This window comes from Polyodon spathula, chromosome 19, assembly GCF_017654505.1.
Source record: "Polyodon spathula isolate WHYD16114869_AA chromosome 19, ASM1765450v1, whole genome shotgun sequence".
NCBI classification, from domain to species: domain Eukaryota; kingdom Metazoa; phylum Chordata; class Actinopteri; order Acipenseriformes; family Polyodontidae; genus Polyodon; species Polyodon spathula.
Window position 1 is genome coordinate 22,365,858 of NC_054552.1, and position 19,271 is coordinate 22,385,128.

Sequence of the window (19,271 nt, forward strand, 5' to 3'; positions counted from 1 at the left end):
AAACTGCAGTCTGTGAAAGGCTCAGACCAGCTGAGTGCAGTTTGGCAGATGGTGAAATCTGGAATCGCACACACAAAAGATAGTCAAAACCGAGAGCCGAGTCTCCTCTCGCATCACTGCAGTGGTATCCAAGGGGAATGGAAAGGTTAAACTCCTGTTCAGATCCAAGCGTGGGTTCTGATTGTTTATATGAGGCTTCTGTCAGCCTCCCTGCAGTATGTGACTCCAGGGGCCTCCTGCTGCCTGGATTAATATGGTTTGAATTTCTGTCGTATAGAGAGGTTGGTCCTGAGGGTCTAGTTGATTGTTCCCTTGAGCCTTGGGTTTGACACCTGCCTATTCTCAGTGATGAGCATGGCTCTTGTTGTTTTTGTTTACAATCTCGCTGAACCTTTTCAATCTTTTCTACACGTTTACTTCAGTGCAAATCTCAGTGTAAACATCTTGGATGATGGCGAACAACTGCTATTCTCATGAAGGGTATGCAGCTCTGGGATGTACACAAAGACAATCTGAAAAATCCAAATCCTGCTCACTTTTAGTAACAGTGGCTTGCATAAACTAGACAGACGCAATTAAATGCATTCGCTTCCTGTCTTCAGAAGCACACTTGTCTCCACACTTGTCTCCATGGTTTTCCAGTTTTGCTTAAGGCCGAGTACTTCAATTTGATTTGACATCTGTGTTGTATTCCTTATGGTGTTGTATGGTTAAGTATGCCTTGTAAACAAGATGTGGCATTTCAGTGTGGTTGTCCCAGTAGTACAAATAAAGAAATACTCAAAGAAACAAAGTACATTCAATGACAAATGTTTAAACGAAAAGTCCTTTTCAGTGTCTTTAACTGAAACGCATTCAACATTGGGGGAAAAAAACAAGCATCAGTGAGTGTCTTTAGTTATGGACATTGTATTATACAAAAACACGGTGGTTGGTAATTCAGTAATGTTGGTGCAATTAGTATTGGTTATTTTGATTGGCTACTGTGTGTTTTGAGTTTTGCTCCCAGTTTGCTAACATTAGGCTTGCCATAGGTTTTGCTGTTTTAGTGTGCGTCTCTATTGCGACTTCATCACAGTTGTGACTAATTCCTTTTAACAACAAGCCAATATCTGATTAGAATAGGCACCTATTAGGCACCTATTAGACCTTAGGCAATACTGTGACATGGATGTCAAAATACCCACTCAGAATTGAATCAACATGTTTGCTTAAATAGAATATAGAAATCGCACCAGTTGAAACGTCTTTCATTGGCACAGTAGGCTCTGAGATTGAAATCTACCCTGAAATGAATGATTTAATTTCGGCAGCCCCTGCCGAGGTAGAGTCTGTGTTGCGGAGACCACAGTGTGCAGAGAACCGCAGTTTAAAAATAATAGAACCCTTAGTATGCAAGTCATGCTCATTAAAAAGCTGTATCCTACAATTTCTGTGGTCAGGGAAAGGTTGTTCAGCACTATGTTATCCTCCTGTGTAATTTTACCTTGGGTGACAAGCTAATTGTTCGTGCCCTAATTAACCAGGCTTGTTTAGTTACTGGAAGAAGCTATACTCTGTGATTTTGATTTCATTGACAGACTGCCAGCCTCCTCGAGGTTAGCAGCTGAGAATTAGGCTGTACTAGAACTGATGAATTGCATTCAGTTACACAAAAAAAGCAGCTATTGGGTCAGCTCATTTATAGTGAAGAAAGCACTGTGATGGTGACATAATTGAGTTTAGCAGTCGTCCCCATCAGAAACAAAAGGTTCAGCTTAAATACCTAATTGATATGCGAATGTTTGTGTCATGCGGCAGCCATTTTCTGAAGTTGCTAGGATAAAGGGGTGTGTGTGTGTGGTTACTCATGGGTTATTGTCTACTGTTCAATTGGAGGGCAATTGCATATTTTAAATGTAACCTTGGCAGGGTATGTGCAAAAATGGTAAAGGATTGTGTGAGGCAGCTGGAAAGACTAACCAGCTGGTGACTGATTGGGGTACTGAAGATCTGGCACAACATTTTGTTATTGCTGTCAGCAGTGACGCTTTTATTCGCAGCTTTTGATTAAAGTTAAATGTTAGCTTCATGTCTGTCATGCTTTCTTTTCCCTTTTGTATTTAAAGTTGTGGGGTTTCTGTCTGTATCCCTGTCATCTTTTGCCTTATTTCACACCAAGGCATTGCTCAGCCGCATCTGTCGAGCGAGGTGGGGTTGAAGCAGCTTTGACCATTCCCCAGTGTTAAAATGACTGCCTCTTAATTCTTTCTGGAAAGTTGAGAATCTGCAGTCCTGGTTAGACCCCAGTCATCACTTTGTGTACTCTTGGTTATGAAAGCAGCTGCTGCTGTAAATGAGCCCCTTCTGTCAGTGTCGGGGTCAGAGTCAGATCTCCTGCTGAACACAGGCTTACAAAAGGGAGATGCAGCATTTATGGTTTGTGTTTGTTTTTTTAATACATTTTTGTTTTTCCTTGTTTACTGTCCCATTTAATAAAGTGTTCTCAACGTAGTACTGGAATACACTTTTTATATAAGTGGTATGTAACAACAGATTACAGGTGTGGAAATAAAACTCCTATTGCAAAGCAGTTTCACCTATTCCAGGTTTTAATACAAGTTTGTTGAGCCATCGTGTGTATAGGTAACAAGCTCAGGTGTGTCTTATAATAAAACCAGGAATGGATCAAACTGCTGTGCAGTGGGAGTCTTATTTACCATCCGTGGATTCGTTTCTTTTTTTATTTTGTCCACATATAATGCCAGAAAATGTCTAGTCTTGATTTGATCCAGTGCTTATATTAAAATCTATAAGATGATATAGTAAGCAGATGTTTTCAGTTCACTATATACAAACTTCAGATCTTGATAACAAACATGTTCAGGGCAGGCTGCAATGCTGGATTTGTATGAGCTGTTGGTTTGTTCAGTGTCCTCTGCGAAGTCATTTCTGGTGCTCACTGTTTGGCAGGTCCTGATCTGAAGTGGCACTGTTAACACACAGAGCGCTGTTGTAATCTGATAAAATGCTTAATATAACAGGACAGCGATTTCATCTTGTTGATCCTTGGGGCCTTGCCAAAGGTTCCGGACAATTTTAGGAATCGAAAGCTGTTATCAGGAAGCAAGATACAGTAAATACGAAATATTGATATTGTCTTGTTAAGAGAATGGTGACATATCTGGCATATCAAAATAGATACAGAATTTTCTTTTTCCTTAGTTAGGAATTCAATATTGTTACTGGAGTTTAATTCAAGGACTCAAAGGTGTGTCAAAGGTATTTTGTTTCTCGTTGTTTGAACAGTTTAGTTTTTTCTTATGATTTCAGTTGATGTGAGATTTGGGTACAGTGTAGGTGAACTCTCCATTGTACTGTCATTTTCCAGTAGGATTCTGGGAAGGAGAAAGACTCATTAGGGGCTGCACTGTACACACATTTAATAAAAACTGAAATGTGAGAGGTGTACCATGAAAGTACAGAGTTAACCAGGGGAGCAGAATTCAGATTCAGGATCTGATACTGTGGTATGAGCTGGGGCTGTAGCACTACTGTGTGACAGAGCAGTAGACTGGGTTTCAGTGTTAGCACTACTGTATGACAGAGCAGTAGACTGGGTTTCAACGCTGCTCTGACTCCAAGCAGTGCTAAGAACTTTTTGTGTGTGTGTGTGTGTGTGTGTTTTTGGTGGTTTCACTTATATCTTTTGTTCCCTGACAACAGTTTCCTGTCATGAAATACTGTTGCCTTCCGCCTTCATGTAATTGGATATTTAGCTTTCCTCTTTCAATGGAGTGCTTAAATTTAACATGACACAAAGGCAAAGATGGTAAGGAATTACTGTCATGGTACTCCATTTGCTCCAGAGATCACGCTGCAATGTGATTAGGATGTAATGTTTCGCATTACACTGCGTGGGTAGTATACGGTTCAGAGCTGTCAGTTGCCATGCATCTGTGGTCCTAAAATGTCTGCAGCTGAGGGTTCTAAACCAATTTTCACGGGGCTTGTCTAGAAGGTGTCATGCAAGTGTTTTCAATACTCCAATGCTTGCAGTAAGTGGTTGTCTATGCGATTTCGAATTAAACAAATGACTACAGTTCCTGCAGTATACTGTTTTAAAATCCATACAAAGCGTCGGTGAGAGAGCTGAGAAGTGCAATATTATTAGAGATGTCTTTGTGTTCATGAAGTCAAGGCTGTGCATCAGTGGTGTTGCCTGGATGCCAGTAAACCACATCACCTCAGGCATTCAGCTTCGAATGACTTGCTTTTAATATTGAGAAAAGAAAGTAGTAATAGAAAGCCCAGATTTTTATGTATAGTATTTATTAATTTGGTTGACTTGATGGAATGCCTGGCTTGAAAGTTAAACACATATCAACAGGGTTTGCCTTTACACAGAGTTCTGCGCAGGAAAATAAAACACAAAGAAAATGACCACCATGCTTTTCTAGAGTGCAGATGAATCAAGACCTCAGACCAAAAACGTTCATCTCCCATCCACTCCACACTAAGCACACTGGTGTGGGTGTGGCGACTCTTGAGAGGAAGTACAATACTGGAACAGCCTGTCGTTCCTTCTGGAAGCGACACTGAGGCAGTCTAGGGGCTGTTCAGGACAGGTGCACTTGTATCACTCTTGTCAGCAGAAGTTCTCGTGACAACTGGTAGAACCACAATGATTACAAAAAGACCACAGAAGACGGGCGACACTAATTGCACACTTGGAGTCATAATAATACGCTTTGAGAATGAATTGTTGCAGGGTAGTTTGTGTTTTTGTTTGCATTATTAAAATGAAGCTAGGTATGAGTCAACATTGCCTAGGGAGAACTTTCCAGATCAGTAGGCTTTACCTGAAAAAACAAAGCTAAAAAACACTCTACCCAAAACAATCTGTGCAATGTTTCTAGCTGCCAGAGTAGGGAAAGCTGTGGGCTGTGAATTGAGCATTAGTAATTGAATGCATCTGTTTCCTTATTATTGTAGAAGGTAACTGTACTGCCGTTTTGGTAGTGTGAGTATGGGTGTAGTTGTTGACCAATGGGATTTTGTTTTCTTTGCAACCTCCTGTTTTTAATGTGTTATTTCATTCTTTACTACAGTATATTAGTCCTCCTATAGTTTATCAAATAAGTGTATGTCGACAAACAAAAAATGTACATTAGACACGTTGTGTCATTTTTTTTCTCCTCCATCATGCAGTTGCTGCATCATTTGTGGTGAAAGGGTACAGAATGCTACCTTGTTTTTGTACAGTACAACTGCTGCACCTGTTTGTTTTTTGATAAATTGGTGCGTTTACCCCTATATGTATTTGACCTTCAAGAACCCTACGTAGGTTAAGATTTAGGCCTAAGTCTCATCAAAACCTTTTCTGCATACTGGAAAGACTAGACAATTAAAGCTTGATGTTCTATAAATCAACCGCCTTTCATTTGAAATAGGCTGATGGCACCCGTAAAGGTGTTTCCTGTTGGCCTTTGTGTAACCTGATGTTGTTTTCCTTGATAAAAGGAACTAGCGCCGTATCTTTGTCTCAATTACAGAGAGCTGCAGGAGAGTAGTGTGTAGGCGAAGTGACTTCCTACTCCAGCTCCCTATGTTATCAAGCCCTGACAAAAGGGCCTCTGAGCGTTCGACAGCCTTTCCTTTGAAAATTAGCAGAAAAGCAGCAATGCAAACAAATTGCTCTTGCCTTGTGAAGAATGGGAGAACTTTAGTGTGAACTGGTTTCTTAATGGATTTCATAATGAGGGATAGACTGTTTTTCTCTCTTAGGATTTGTTAAATGGTAAAGCTTTGTGTTGTGGGTCAAGCCAAAATCTTCTGGTTTTCTTATGCATATGTTGTGCAACCGTTGAGTCCTGTGCCTGCCAATCACACTGGCTCCCTGCATCTGTGGCTGGAAGTTGTGTGGGAGCCTTCTTGATATCATAATTCCACTGGAGTGTTGCTTTGTCTTCCGCTGACTCAAGCTGAATGCCTGGAGTCGTTCTCACAGTCTGCTAATTGCAAGGGGCTGTACCTATGCTCTGCCAGTTTGTATAGTGAACTTGTACAAAGGAATGTAGGCGTTGTTAACCCATTCATCTCTGGTGTTCCCATGCACAGAGCCGTTGAGTATTGTGTACCTCAGAAGAGAGGAATTAGACCAGCGTTCTCCAAAATGTGTACCAGTGTCTACAGGCTGGAAGGCTGTTACTGTGACTGGCCAGAAGAAGCCTTGTGTGAGCTCAGGCAGCTTTGACCTCGTTACTGGCTGAGCACCGGTTTTTCTGTCCTTTTTCATGCAGTTTTGGAAAGGTTATAACATTGCTCTGTGTTGTGTCAGTCCTTAAATCATTAGGAGACCAGTTTTGTGGGTGCTTTTGCTCCACTGCAAACAAAACAAAGCAGCATTCTATACAGACAGCACGTTCCCTGTACTACTGCATCATTCTGGGTGTGGACTGAAGCTTCACTGAGAGAGACTGACCTGAACTAACCAGGGGCAAATGGGAACCTGTGCCTTACTTTTGTTTTGTTAACTTTGTTTTCTTCATGACGGAAAAAAATGAGGGCAAAGGTTAGCCCTCATATTGGGTATTTTGGGGCCGAAAGGCTGCTAGTCGTGAAATTGATAATAAATATGGTGAAGTTTAGTACTATTTACTGTTGACCTGGCCTAACTGTGAATTGGCCAAATGAACTGAACTGTCAAATCATGGAATAACAAGGGATCACTAATTAGAAAACGAGTAGTCTTAATATATTACTGTGTTCATGTGGAGGAGGAGAGCTGTGCAATACATTCTGGAATAGTAAGATTCTGAATTTGACATCGGCATGTAAGTGTATTAATCACACTGCTTTCCTCTGTTCCCTCTAGATGGAGTCTCCAGTCTCCACGCCTGCCCCTCCCCCATTGCACCTCCTGACTCCTGTGGGAAACAATGACATCGCCTCCCCCTGCGAGCAGATCATGGTGCGCACGCGCTCTGTTGCCGTCAACACCTCTGATGTAGCCTTGGCAACAGAGCCAGAGTGTTTAGGACCCTGTGAACCCGGGACCAGTGTAAACCTGGAAGGGATCGTTTGGCAGGAGACGGAAGATGGTACGGAGATTTATTTAGCAAAATACCACTGATGAGATGAGCTGCTGTCTTTTTTGGTCCAGCATGATCTGTTTAACCCTCGTTGTCAGTACTGGTAATAGAAATTGGGTTGTCTTTCTCGGAAAATGTTTATTTAAAAGACAAGTAAAAAATAGTAGTATATTTTTCAGTAGCAGCATTGATGCTTGTGTTTGGGATCAAAGTTAATATATTACTAAGCGCTATTTTATCATGTGAACCAGAACTAATATGCCTTGCTCTGTGTACATTTTGGAACTGCTCCCTCTGAATTACATACACGATTGAAGAGCTTTGTAGCACTCCTTGTATGAAAACACACACACACTTCTTGTATAGCACCCTAATATACACCATACAGTGTGGGTTTTACCTGCAATAAACTGTATCACAGTATTTAAGAAATAGACTGCGTCATCGCCAAGCTAAAAATATATATTCAACTAGAATTGGGTTTGCCAAGCATGGCAATCAAAACAATGTGCACTCCCAAACAATCCAATATTTATTAATAGCCAGTGGGTTTTTTTTTTTTTTGTTTGTTTGCTGTTAATACAGTGAACAAATATGAGAGAAAAAAAAAATCTCTGCTTGCAAATGTTTTACCTGGTAGAGTACTTCTAAAGCATTCAGCTGAACACGTCATGCTGTGATGGTAAGCACGCAGACCAAGTGCCACTGTTTACTTTCATCAATACTCCAAAATGCACAACAGTGCAGCGCACAACTACAGTTTGCTGTTTGGGTCAGTGTAGTCTGCTGTTTGGGTAAGTGTAGTCTGAACATTGAGGTATACAATTACTAGTAATAAACTAAATGAAGACACCACGTTTTAAAGATGACAGCCTTCCTTGAATACGTGCATCTCGTACAATTTATAAAGGGTATGCTATATTCCACAGTTCTAGTTTTTCGCCTGTCCTTGCACCAAAGCCTTCAATTTGTATTGAATCCAGTAGCTGTCTCTGAATGAGATCACTGGCATCAGGGGTTGACGTGGGCTTTGAAGTCCTTTCAATGGGAATCGTACAGTTTACATTACTAACATTCCAGGGCACTTCTAGCGACTTTCCTGGGTGGAAACCCTTGGTATTGGAGAGAAGCTGCATGGCGGTTTTTAGGTTTTGTTTCCTGAAGCTGCAGTTGAGCTAATGTTTAAATTGCTGTAATGGCTTGAGCAGAAATTGAATGACCGTGCCTCCCTTTCCACCCCCTCTTTCTCTTTTCATGTTGGGCAAGAAGAGCTCCAGGAAGGAGTGCACTCACTTCTTTCTAGTGCCTCACTCTTTACTAACTGCAACAGATTACGACCCACAGAGAAAAGATAAGTGGCCAATGGACTATAGCTGGATGCTGTTCTACTCTGGAACCTGGAGGTGCTTTTAATATGTCAGTCACTCTGGGGGAAGGATGCAACTTGTCTCTAATTTGTTTTTGTTTAGGTTGATACTGGATTGAGAATTCTGAAGTAGTTTAAACAGTCATTATAGACTAGAGATGAGTCAGTATACTGGTTTTATGGCTTACATACATTACAACATTTCTCCCACATTCCAAATAAAAATATTGTCATTTAGAGCATTTATTTGCAGAAAATGACAACTGGTCAAAATAACAAAAAAGATGCAGTGTTGTCAGACCTCGTATAATGCAAAGAAAATAAGCTCATATTCATTTTTAAACAACACAATACTAATGTTTTAACTTAGGAAGAGTTCAGAAATCAATATTTGGTGGAATAACCCTGATTTTCAAGCACAGCTTTCATGCGTCTTGGCATGCTCTCCACCTGTCTTTCACATTGATGTTGGGTGACTTCATGCCACTCCTGGCGCAAAAATTTAAGCAGCTCGGCTTTGTTTGATGGCTTGTGACCATCCATCTTCCTCTTGATCACATTCCAGAGGTTTTCAATGGGTTCAGGTCTGGAGATTGGGCTGGCCATGACAGGGTCTTGATCTGGTGGTCCTCCATCCACACCTTGATTGACCTGGCTGTGTGGCATGGAGCATTGTCCTGCTGGAAAAACCAATCCTCAGAGTTGGGGAACATTGTCAGAGGAGAAGGAAGCAAGTTTTCTTCCAGGACAACCTTGTACTTGGCTTGATTCATGCCAAAGCTGCCTGATTCCAGCCTTGCTGAAGCACCCCCAGATCATCACCGATCCTCCACCACATTTCACAGTGGGTGCGAGACATTGTGGCTTGTAGGCCTCTCCAGGTCTCTGTCTAACCATTAGACGACCAGGTGTTGGGCAAAGCTGAAAATTTGACTCATCTGGGGGTGCTTCAGCAAGGCTGGAATCGGGCAGATTTGTCTTTGTGAAGGGCGCATGAATCAAGCCAAGTGCAAGGTTGTCCTGGAAGAAAACTTGCTTCCTTCCTTCTCCTCTGACAATGTTCCCCAACTCTGAGGATTGGTTTTTCCAGCAGGACAATGCTCCATGCCACACAGCCACCGAAGCGTGTGCCATCAGCCGACCGCTTCTTTTCACACTGCAGGCCCACCATGCAGCCACCTCCAGAGCTAGTGTTGGAGGACAGTGCAGCTCTGGGCAGCTTACAGGCAGGCCTGCAAGCGCCCGGCCAGTCTACAGGAGTCGCTGGTGCGCAGTGAGCTGAGGATTCCCTGGCTGACCTACGCCCTCCCCCCACCCCAGGTGGCACACGGCCAATTGTGCGCCGCCCCCTGGGAACTCCCGTCCTCGGTGGGCAGTGGAATACCCTGGACTCAAACTGGCAACGTCCAGGCTGTCGGGTACATTCTGCACGCCACGTGGAGCACCTTTACCGGATGTGCCACTCGGGAGCCCTCGATTTACTGTATTTTGGTCATGGTTTTGGAGAGAACTGTCAGCCACACAGAATACAAGTTTCAACTTCTCAGTTTATAACAGACAAGTGACTGCAGAGAGATGGCCTACTTATTATCAATGTAGTTTGGTTTCAACATTTTTTTTTTTTTTTTATGGTTTTCAAAATGTTTTAGGTAACTGTTTAAGTCTCTTTTGTACAAACTGTGTAATTACATTGGAATCTTCCTTGTGCAACACCACGTGAACTATAGACATACATCCAATAATAACTTACAGCTTAGTATTACAATACATTCTTTTATGGGATTGCTATGTGTATTTTTGGGCCCCATGCCAAACATGAGTAACTCTTCTCTGCTTTTGAATAATAGCCTGTGTTAGTATGCTTGTGTTTTAAGCAGTGTGACCAATCACTTCATAATTCAGGTTTTGGTCGCAATGACGTATAAAATAACCAAAGTTTAACGGATTCCATAAAGGGTTTGTGCAATACATGGCAATGACTACAATTCAAAAGTGATTGACAGTATTTCACCATTTTTGTTAAGCCTTCATTTTATAACTTGCAGGATTTATACTGGGATATTAAGGTTACCATGATATTATTTTTGATGTTTATACTGTGGAAATGTTATACTGGCCCAGCCCATCTATTGACCTCCATATAATAATAATCTTTATTTTTATATAGTGCCTTTCATAGTGGACCACCATCACAAAGCACTTTACAAGATACGAGACTAGGGTATGTGAACTGTGCATCTCAGGAGGTTAAGTGACTTGCTCCGGGTCACGCAGCGAGTCAGTGGCTGAGCTGGGATTTGAACAGGGGACCTACTGGTTACAAGCCTGTTTCTTAAACCACTGTACCACACAGCCTCCTATAATTGTATGTAGCACTGTTATTTTTACACATAGACAAATATCATTCTAAGGAATTTGGTCGGCCTGTTAAGTGTATTGCTGCTTCATGTTTGTTTAACTGTTGTATCAGCGAAAACGCTTTACTTCTCTTTGATTGAGTGTTTGAATAGAATTGTATTTGGTCTAGACACCCATCTTTTACTAATATTCTTCTAATATTACAGTGTTGGAGAGAGAAGTTACAGTGCCAAAGTAAAAGAAAAGATTACTGTAGAAGTCAGTGAGGTCCGAGGAGCAATTTGTTTGAAACTGGAGGATTTAGAATGGGGAAGGCAATTCCTAAATGGTGCACTTGAGGCATGTTTGAGTTACAGCCAGACATGTTTATTTACTCGAGCTTTCTCAAGTCAGGTTCCATGATGTCATTGACTGGCAGACACCGGCACTGGGGGTTCTGTTTTGGTCACGGTCGGTGCTGTTTGTGGGAAGAAGTGCTTCGCCGCATGAGGCTGAGGGGGAATTGTAATTGCAAAGCTCTTTCATCTCACAGGAGGCAGAGTGGTGTGTTGGTCCCTGTCTCGAGTGTGTGTGGGAGTCTGTGACAGTGGTGGTGTGTTGGTCTCTGTCTCGAGTGTGTGTACTGTGGTTAAACGAGATTGCTTTCTGACATTTCCACCGTTCTATCACTGACAGGCATTTCTGAAACATTGTCAGTTTGACTATGGAATGGTGGCTACCAAGACTGGTCTTGCGAATGTGGTTCCAGCTTTGGCAGTCATCTTGACGAAAACCCATTCTTTGGAGTAAAATGAAGAGCTATTGCCCTGTCCCAGCTCTGCATTGTATTCATTATATTCCAGTGTGCTTGTTAGATCAAAATATCCTTGTCATGTTGCAGCCCTTCTATTCCAAGTTGATGTGTGGTAATCTAAAAAATAACTACAAGATCTAACTATATTATTTCAGGAACTGTGGCAATGCAGTAACCTTTTAAAATGTAATTTGTCACTTACTTGTAAGCGATGGGGATTTGACAGTGCAGGTACACAGTTTATTTACTGTTGCAATGAAGAGCGACCTTTCCTCCTCTCCCTCCTCCTCCTTCTCTCTCCCTCCCCCCTCTGCTTGTCTTTGTGCTCCACGGTGGCTCTCTGCCAGTGCCCTGCTCCTCACCAGCTGCACAGAACAGTCCTGGAATGGAAATTGATTTCTTTCTTTCAGCAAGCAAGGCACTTCACCCGAACACAAACCCAGTTGCCAGCACTGACAACTTCATAAAAAAAAAAAAAAATTATATATCTCCAAACTGAGCAACATAAAAGACCCCAGCTGTGCCAAGACTACCTGTTCAGTTGTTACCAAGAGCCCTTGATATAGCTGCTGTTTTGCACAGTTGGGTTCGTGATTTCTCGGTGACTGTTTACTCACCTCACCTCGTAGTTCACTCTGCTCTGTCAGACACAAGACCAGGGATGGAAATAAGACCTGCACTGCGAAGCAGTTTGATCCATTCCTGCTTTTACTCTGTGTTTAAAAAGCCATACCTGAACAGGTTACATCAGGGCTTCTCAAACTCGTTCCTGGGGACCCCCTGTGGCTGCTGGTTTTCATTCCAACGGAGCTCTCAATTTCTTAACTAGACCCTTAATTGAACTGATAATTTGCTTAATTGTACCCTTTTTTTACTTGTTTGCAGCTCTTAAACAATTGCATATTTCAAGTTAGCTGTAACATTTGATAAGTAACTTGAATTGCAACTGTTTAAGATCCGAAAACAAGTAAAAAAATGTCTAATTAAGTAAATTATCAGTTCAATTAAGGGTCTAGTTAAGTAATTGAGAGCTCAGTTGGAATGAAAACCAGCAGCCACAGGGGGTCCCCAGGACCGAGTTTGAGACAGCCTGTGTTACATAGACAATGGCTAATCAAGCTTTTGTAGTAAAACCTGGAATGGATGAAATTGCTATGCAATAAGTCTTATTTCTATCCCTGCTCGAGCCCTTCTTGGTGCACAGTTGTCACAAGGTTCTACGGCAGGTACACAACCTTCCTTCCTATTACACCACTCTGAAACATTGCTGTTTGTAATTTTGTAATGTTTTGTTTAAAATAGGAGATGCTATAGAAACACCTTTGCTTTTTAAATGAAGGTGCATTTCAATGACGACACAATCGGAGTTAAATCAGACCAGCTGGCAAGCCGCCTCATGATGGCTGCACACAAGGTGGTACAGTAGACTTGCTAATCTGAACCCTGACCTCTAATCCTGCTACCACTGATGTTGCATCCTGGGTTGCATAAGGGTTATTGCTTTACTGATTTGCAAATAAATTGTGCGGCTGCTAGAGAACCTCAACCAGATAATGACCAAGTCGAGTGGAAGGTAATCACTCTGCATGTGTCAGCCACAAGAAAAGCTGATTCCTGAGATCTGCTGGCCCCGGAGCCTGTAGCCTGATAATTAGGACTGTCTGTGCTGATGAAACATTGATGAGTTGATGAAGCTGCTGACCCTCGCCTTGCTCTGCTGCCTTTTGCATGGCTTGCAGCTTTTGACTAAAGCGTAAAAGCGAGGCTCTGTCACAGACTGACACCAGGCAGAGCTGTGTGCTGGGAATTGAATGGACATGCGGGGAGGGGGTGGGGAGGATTGTAAAAGGCATTCTGAACAGCAGGGTAGCCAGAATCAAAGGCCCCAGCTGAACTAATGAGGCTCTGTTGGCTCTAATGAGTTTTACAGAATCAGGTTTGGCTCTCATGGGGCGGGGGTGGGGGCAGTCTTCAAAATAAGAAACTTCAAGGATTGCTGGAGCTGTGCCTGCTCTGACCTGCTTTGTCTGTGTAGATACTGATCCAATAACTTTTGAGTGCGTACTGTACAGTGTGCTCTCTCTGGCTGTGTGGTGCTAGTTAAATGATTTAGTGCAAATTAGGGGTAGTCTTTGTGTTTTCTCAGAATTTGAGTGTGTACAATGTAAGTCTTAAATTAGTAAGCTTCTTTTCCAGACCCATTGCCGTGTGCAGATTAACACAGCAGGCCTCAGACCAGCACTTTGCTTTCTTGGGAGAACAGGAAATCCTTGCTTCGTGCAGGGCCGGGTTGCTGAGGTGTTGAACACTTGGTCTGGCATGTCTGTGTTTATCCCGGGCCCTGATGATTTACTGACTATGTGTAAATGTGTACCTGTGTTGCCGCCACTCCATTTCCAGAGCGCTCACTCCTAGGCAGATGGAGGACCAGTGCTGCCCACAAAAACCATGCAGTAAACTGAATAGGAAAAAAAAAAAACCTCTTTAGTTTCCTGAGCTAATAAAAAGTGAAATAGTCTCCCTGTATTCTGCCAGAGAGCATTCCAGGGCAATTAGACACGCATTACCTCACTGCAGAGCCTAGTTGCTGTGAGGGACAGCTAGGGGAAGAGCATTCAGGCTACAGGGGGGCTTTGAGGCCTGCAGGGGCATGGCATAGTTATAAAATATAATACTGAAAAGAGAAAGTTTTAAATAATTAAAATAAATACAAAATGTATAATATATCTCATTTTAACTATGGCAGAACGCTGAGGGGAAACATTATTTGGGGTTGGCCAGGGCATATTTTTCTTGGAACAAAGTTGCTTAACATTAATTTTTGTATCTGGTTGTGTTCTAGAAGGATCATTTGTTTAGCAACTGTTACCCAGTATAATACGGTGCAATTGCAAGTTATTAAACAGATAATAATAGAATACACTGACTGCCTTTTCCTATTCATAACCAAGATGCCAGTACTTCCAGCTGCTTATCCCAGGGTTACTGGAAAATTTGGCAACTGATGCCATCTAGTGTTGAATAACTGCAACAAAATGTCTCAATCCAGGAGTCAAAGTATTAAACTGACAGACTTGTAAAGACATGTCAAGACTGGAATCTTCTGATGGCTAGGAACTATTGCATACACCAGTAGTTCTGAGCCTGACATAAATACTGCAACCTTCACTGCGTGTCCTCAAACATCACCAGCGCAGTAAAGTCACTTGGACACTCACTGTCACAGAATACAAATTCCCTTCCAGACAGAGTGCTGTTGTTTTTATCTATAGGCTAGCGCACAAACCCACGTGTGACGGTTGATTTATTTAGTTCAAAATAGCTTGTGAATTTTGTCGAGGCAGCTCGGTTACAGTTAGAAAAAGTAAACCAGAAACCCACAGGTAGGGCCATTGACTATAAAAAATGTCGCTGTCCATTAACTGGAGGAGCTGTGAAAATAGTCAGTTTTTTATTTTTTTATTTTGTGAGTGGTGAAAACAACATGTTTACCGTTTTGAAGGCTTATATTTGAAGTGCCTGTATGTTTGAATAATGAACCGTGGAGGGCCTGCCAAACTTCCTACACAGGTGTGCAGTTGCAGGTGCAGCTTCACTTTGTTGGGCTGGTGTTACGGTGCAGAGTGTACTGTTTAATAATACAAGTCTCCCATTGCACAGCTATCGGATTCATTCCACTACACTTCTGTAAACTAGAAAGAGTTTTTATGTATAAAATCCACAGACTCACGCCCCACTTCTCGTCTCCTTCCTCCCTCCAGGAATGCTTGTTGTCAATGTGACCTGGCGTAACAAGACCTATGTGGGGACGCTGCTGGACTGCACAAGGCATGACTGGGCACCGCCACGGTGAGCAGAGAGCACAGTCTGTGCAATAGAGGGATAAGTTGGGGTGCAGCTTACATCTGTTCCCTTGCAGTCAGTGACAGCCATGCCAACTGCTATTAAGTTAGCAGTGGGGCCTGTTTGCAATGTCTGGCTGAAACACTTCGTATTTCATAATATTATGAATCATAATGTCCAGATGTTATTCAGTGACTAATGAGAGATTCTTATAATGGAAAGTAGCATAAAAGTAATTCACTGTACCCCGCCATTATTGTACCATGCAAACAAAGTTATTTTCTTGTGTGGCAGAATATCTGGTTTTCTGTAAAACACTTAGGCATTGAAAGTGAAGCAACCTGTCCAAATGGGAGTCTTGTGGTTGGCGAGTTAAAGTAGCAAACCAAACACAGGTACGGGATGTGCTGAAGTTGCTTTAGCTGCTCAATCCAATGTAGAACCCTGATCTGCTTGCACTTCAAAACTGAGTGCAATTATAAAGAGAAGATCTCTGAGAAAATGGTCCCATAGTCAGTAGAAATGTCAGACATGGTCCCATAGCGACCCTCTTAATGACCAGTTCCAGACCTTCAGCCCAGTTTACTCTTCCAAATGCCAAGTTGTTGCATCACCAGTATATGATGTATGCCCTATTACATGAAGACTGCTGCTCTACCAGGCTCCACTGAATGCTACATCACGGAAGGCAGAAACACACATTGAGCTTTTGCTGCAGGCGGTCATATGTAACCGCTTTGAAAGGTTTGACATTCCTAGCCAGCCTGCTTAATTAGATGATCGCAGCGTCGTTCATCAAGTGTGCATTTGTACGGTACACCAAGTACTGCCTATTTTTATGCTCGGCCGTATTTTAAAATCAGCAGCATAAATCTCAGAGTTGCTTAATAGTGGTGGCATTCGTCATGTTTTTAAAAGTCAGTGTGATGCATGAAACTTCCTTGCCTGTACAAAGGTGGACAAGTCCAATAGCCCTGCACCCTGTTCTGTTTATTTGTCTGCCTAGTATGAAAAACATTCAATTAGTTTTTATTGCACAGATTGCTCAGGGTCATTTTAGTAACAAATATCAGCCCTCCCATAAACCCTTGCCAATATGTCATGGCTTCATTTATAAAACAACCCAGTCCAGTCCAGTCCAGGACCTTATACCAGCTATTGTTATATTGAATAGTCCAGATCCTGTGTTCTTCATTTGTGTAATCGAGCATAGCAGGTTAAAAAGGAATTCTGGATCTGGATGGAACAAGGACCTGTATAGGAATGAACTGAGTTAGACAGAAGAGAGTACCACAATGCTGTAAAATTCACGTAGCATCTACAGATGTTGAAACACACAGGAAGTATGAACTGTTCTTGTCTTCTGCACAGGTTCTGTGAGTCGCCCACCAGCGACCTGGAGATGAGGAATGGCCGGGGAAGGGGAAAGCGGATGCGGCCCAATAGCAACACTCCTGTGAACGAGAACAGCAACTCGTCTGACACCAAGGGCAGCGGCGGCGGCAGCAAGACACGGGCGGGCTCCAACAGCAAGGGCCGCCGCGGGAGCCAGACCTCATCTGAGCACCGCACTCCGCCCAACAGCAACACCGAGGACGTCAAGGCCAGCCCGTCCTCGGCCAACAAGCGGAAGAGCAAGCCGGCCTCTGACATGGAGCCCAACTCCAGCTCGGAGGACACCAAGGGGAGCAAGCGCATGCGCACCAACTCCAACAGCAGCGTGCCCCCTCCGGCCATGCCCGTGCCTGCCGTGAAATCTGAGCCCCTTCCACCTCCCGTCGACCGCAACTGTCCTTCACCCATCCTCATTGACTGTCCGCACCCCAACTGCAACAAGAAGTACAAGCACATGAATGGCTTGAAGTACCACCAGGCTCGCGCCCACAACGATGAGGGCTTTAAGCAGGAGATGGATGGGGACAGTGAGTATGGGGAGGACTCTACGCTTCATCCTGAGCCTGGGAGTTGCAACGGAGCCTCCGTTTCCCAAAAAGGATGTCTTTCGCCAGCACGGTCTCTTACGCCAAAAGGCAGAGGCTTTGAAGGTCACAGCCCATCCCCTTCTCCTGGAAAGTTCAGCTCTAAGCAATCCAGCAAAAAGAAGTCCTGTGACGCAGACCAGGAATCTGTTGGGGTCCCCGTAGACGGTTCTGAAAATGGGCCCTGCCTCACGGACGAGGCTAGCAACGACGGTATGGATGACAAGAAAGGGTCTGACAAGGACAAGTCAAAGAAGCCCAATAGTGGGAGTGCCAAGCCTGATAAGGTCCAGCAAAAAAGTTTGAAGTCGGCCAGACCCATAGCTCCAGCCATACCTCCCCAGCAGCTCTACACTTTTCAGACAGCTACCTTCACCACAGGCAGCCCGGGTTCCTCTCCAGGCTTGACCACCACTGTTGTCCAGGCCATGCCCAAGAGCCCTCAGCTGAAAGCCATCCAACCCAAACCCACTGTGATGGGAGAGCCCTCCACTGTGAACCCATCTTTGAGCAGCTCCAAGGACAAGAAGAAGAAGGACAAGAAGAAAAAAGAGAGTAAGGATGCGGACAGTCCCAATCCTTCTGGTAAAGGAGGAAAACCAGAGGAAGGAAAGAGCCCTTACTCTGAGTCTTCTGATCCTGGGAGCAAGAGCGACGGGATGTTGAACGGTTCTTCAGATCCCCACCAAAGCCGCTTGGCCAGCATCAAGGCCGAGGCGGACAAGATCTACAGCTTCTCAGACAATGCTCCTAGTCCATTGATAGGTGTGGCTAGCCGGCTTGACAGCACTGGCATGGTCCAGCCAATGGCTCCTCTTCATGTAGTGACCCAAAATGGTGCAGACAATTCTTCAGTCAAGACAAATAGCCCAGCTTACTCTGACATTTCTGATGCAGGGGAAGACGGGGAAGGCAAAGGAGACAGTGTGAAGGCCAAGGCAGATGACCAGGCCATAAGGGAAGGGGCTAAGAAAGCCCTCTTTCCTTCCCAAACCCCTAGCAAGGAGTCTCCTTTCTATTCAGGCTATGAAGCCTACTATTCTCCTAACTACACCAACCCCAGCCCGGGGGCTTCCAATTCTAGCACTTCGCTGGCAGAAGGCCAGCCTGTAAAAATAAAGAAAGAGGAGGAACCGGAACCCATCGACACAAAGGTGAAAGTGGAACCTCCGGAAGAACGGAAGCCTGAAGTTAGCATGCCTTGCCAACAGCAGCAGCCCTCTGTCATACAACAGCGCTCCAACATGTATATGCAACCCCTGTACTACAACCAGTATGCCTATGTCCCACCCTATGGATACAGCGACCAGGCATATCATGCCCACTTGATGGCTTCCAATCCAGCGTACAGGCAACAGTACGAAGAGCATCAGAGGCAGAGACAAGCCGCCGAGCAGCACCGTGCGGCCGAGAAGAAATCGGACATGGCCATGAGAGAGAGGGAGGCAGCCATGAAGGAGGAGTGGAAACAGAAGGCCTCTATCCCTCCCACTCTCTCGAAGGCCCCCAGCCTCACGGACCTCGGAAAACCGGCGCCACCAAGCAAGCCTAAAGACTCTGATTCAGAGCCAGCAAAGTCAGTCATAATCCCCAAGGTGGAGGACTCCTCTTCCTCCTCCTCATCTTCCTCTTCCTCCAAGATCCAGTCCCATCAAGCAGAGGGGCTGAAAATGAAGCTGAGCGAGGGCAGCCATCATAGCAAGGAGATGTCCGAGGCGAGGTCCAGCATGGAGTCTAGCAGGCAGCCTGCAGTGGACCAGGCCATGTGGTACAGACAGGTAATTCACAACTGTTTTACAGTAGAATTGGTTGGGCAAACATAAATGGGAAAGTTGGTATTTTGACCTCTTCAGCTCTGT

The 19,271-nt window shown here is 43.9% G+C and overlaps 1 protein-coding gene across 2 annotated transcripts in view; it reads left to right on the top strand.

Annotated features, from left to right (window-relative positions):
• The window catches only part of LOC121294590 (zinc finger protein 609-like), a 74,015-nt gene that overhangs the window by 45,705 nt on the left and 9,039 nt on the right, over positions 1–19,271 (top strand). For both annotated transcript variants that reach the window (XM_041218437.1, XM_041218439.1), the window contains 3 exons: positions 6,857–7,082; positions 15,352–15,439; positions 16,805–19,190. In XM_041218437.1, coding sequence (XP_041074371.1) covers positions 6,857–7,082; positions 15,352–15,439; positions 16,805–19,190 — 2,700 coding nt within the window. The remainder of the gene's footprint in view (positions 1–6,856; positions 7,083–15,351; positions 15,440–16,804; positions 19,191–19,271) is intronic.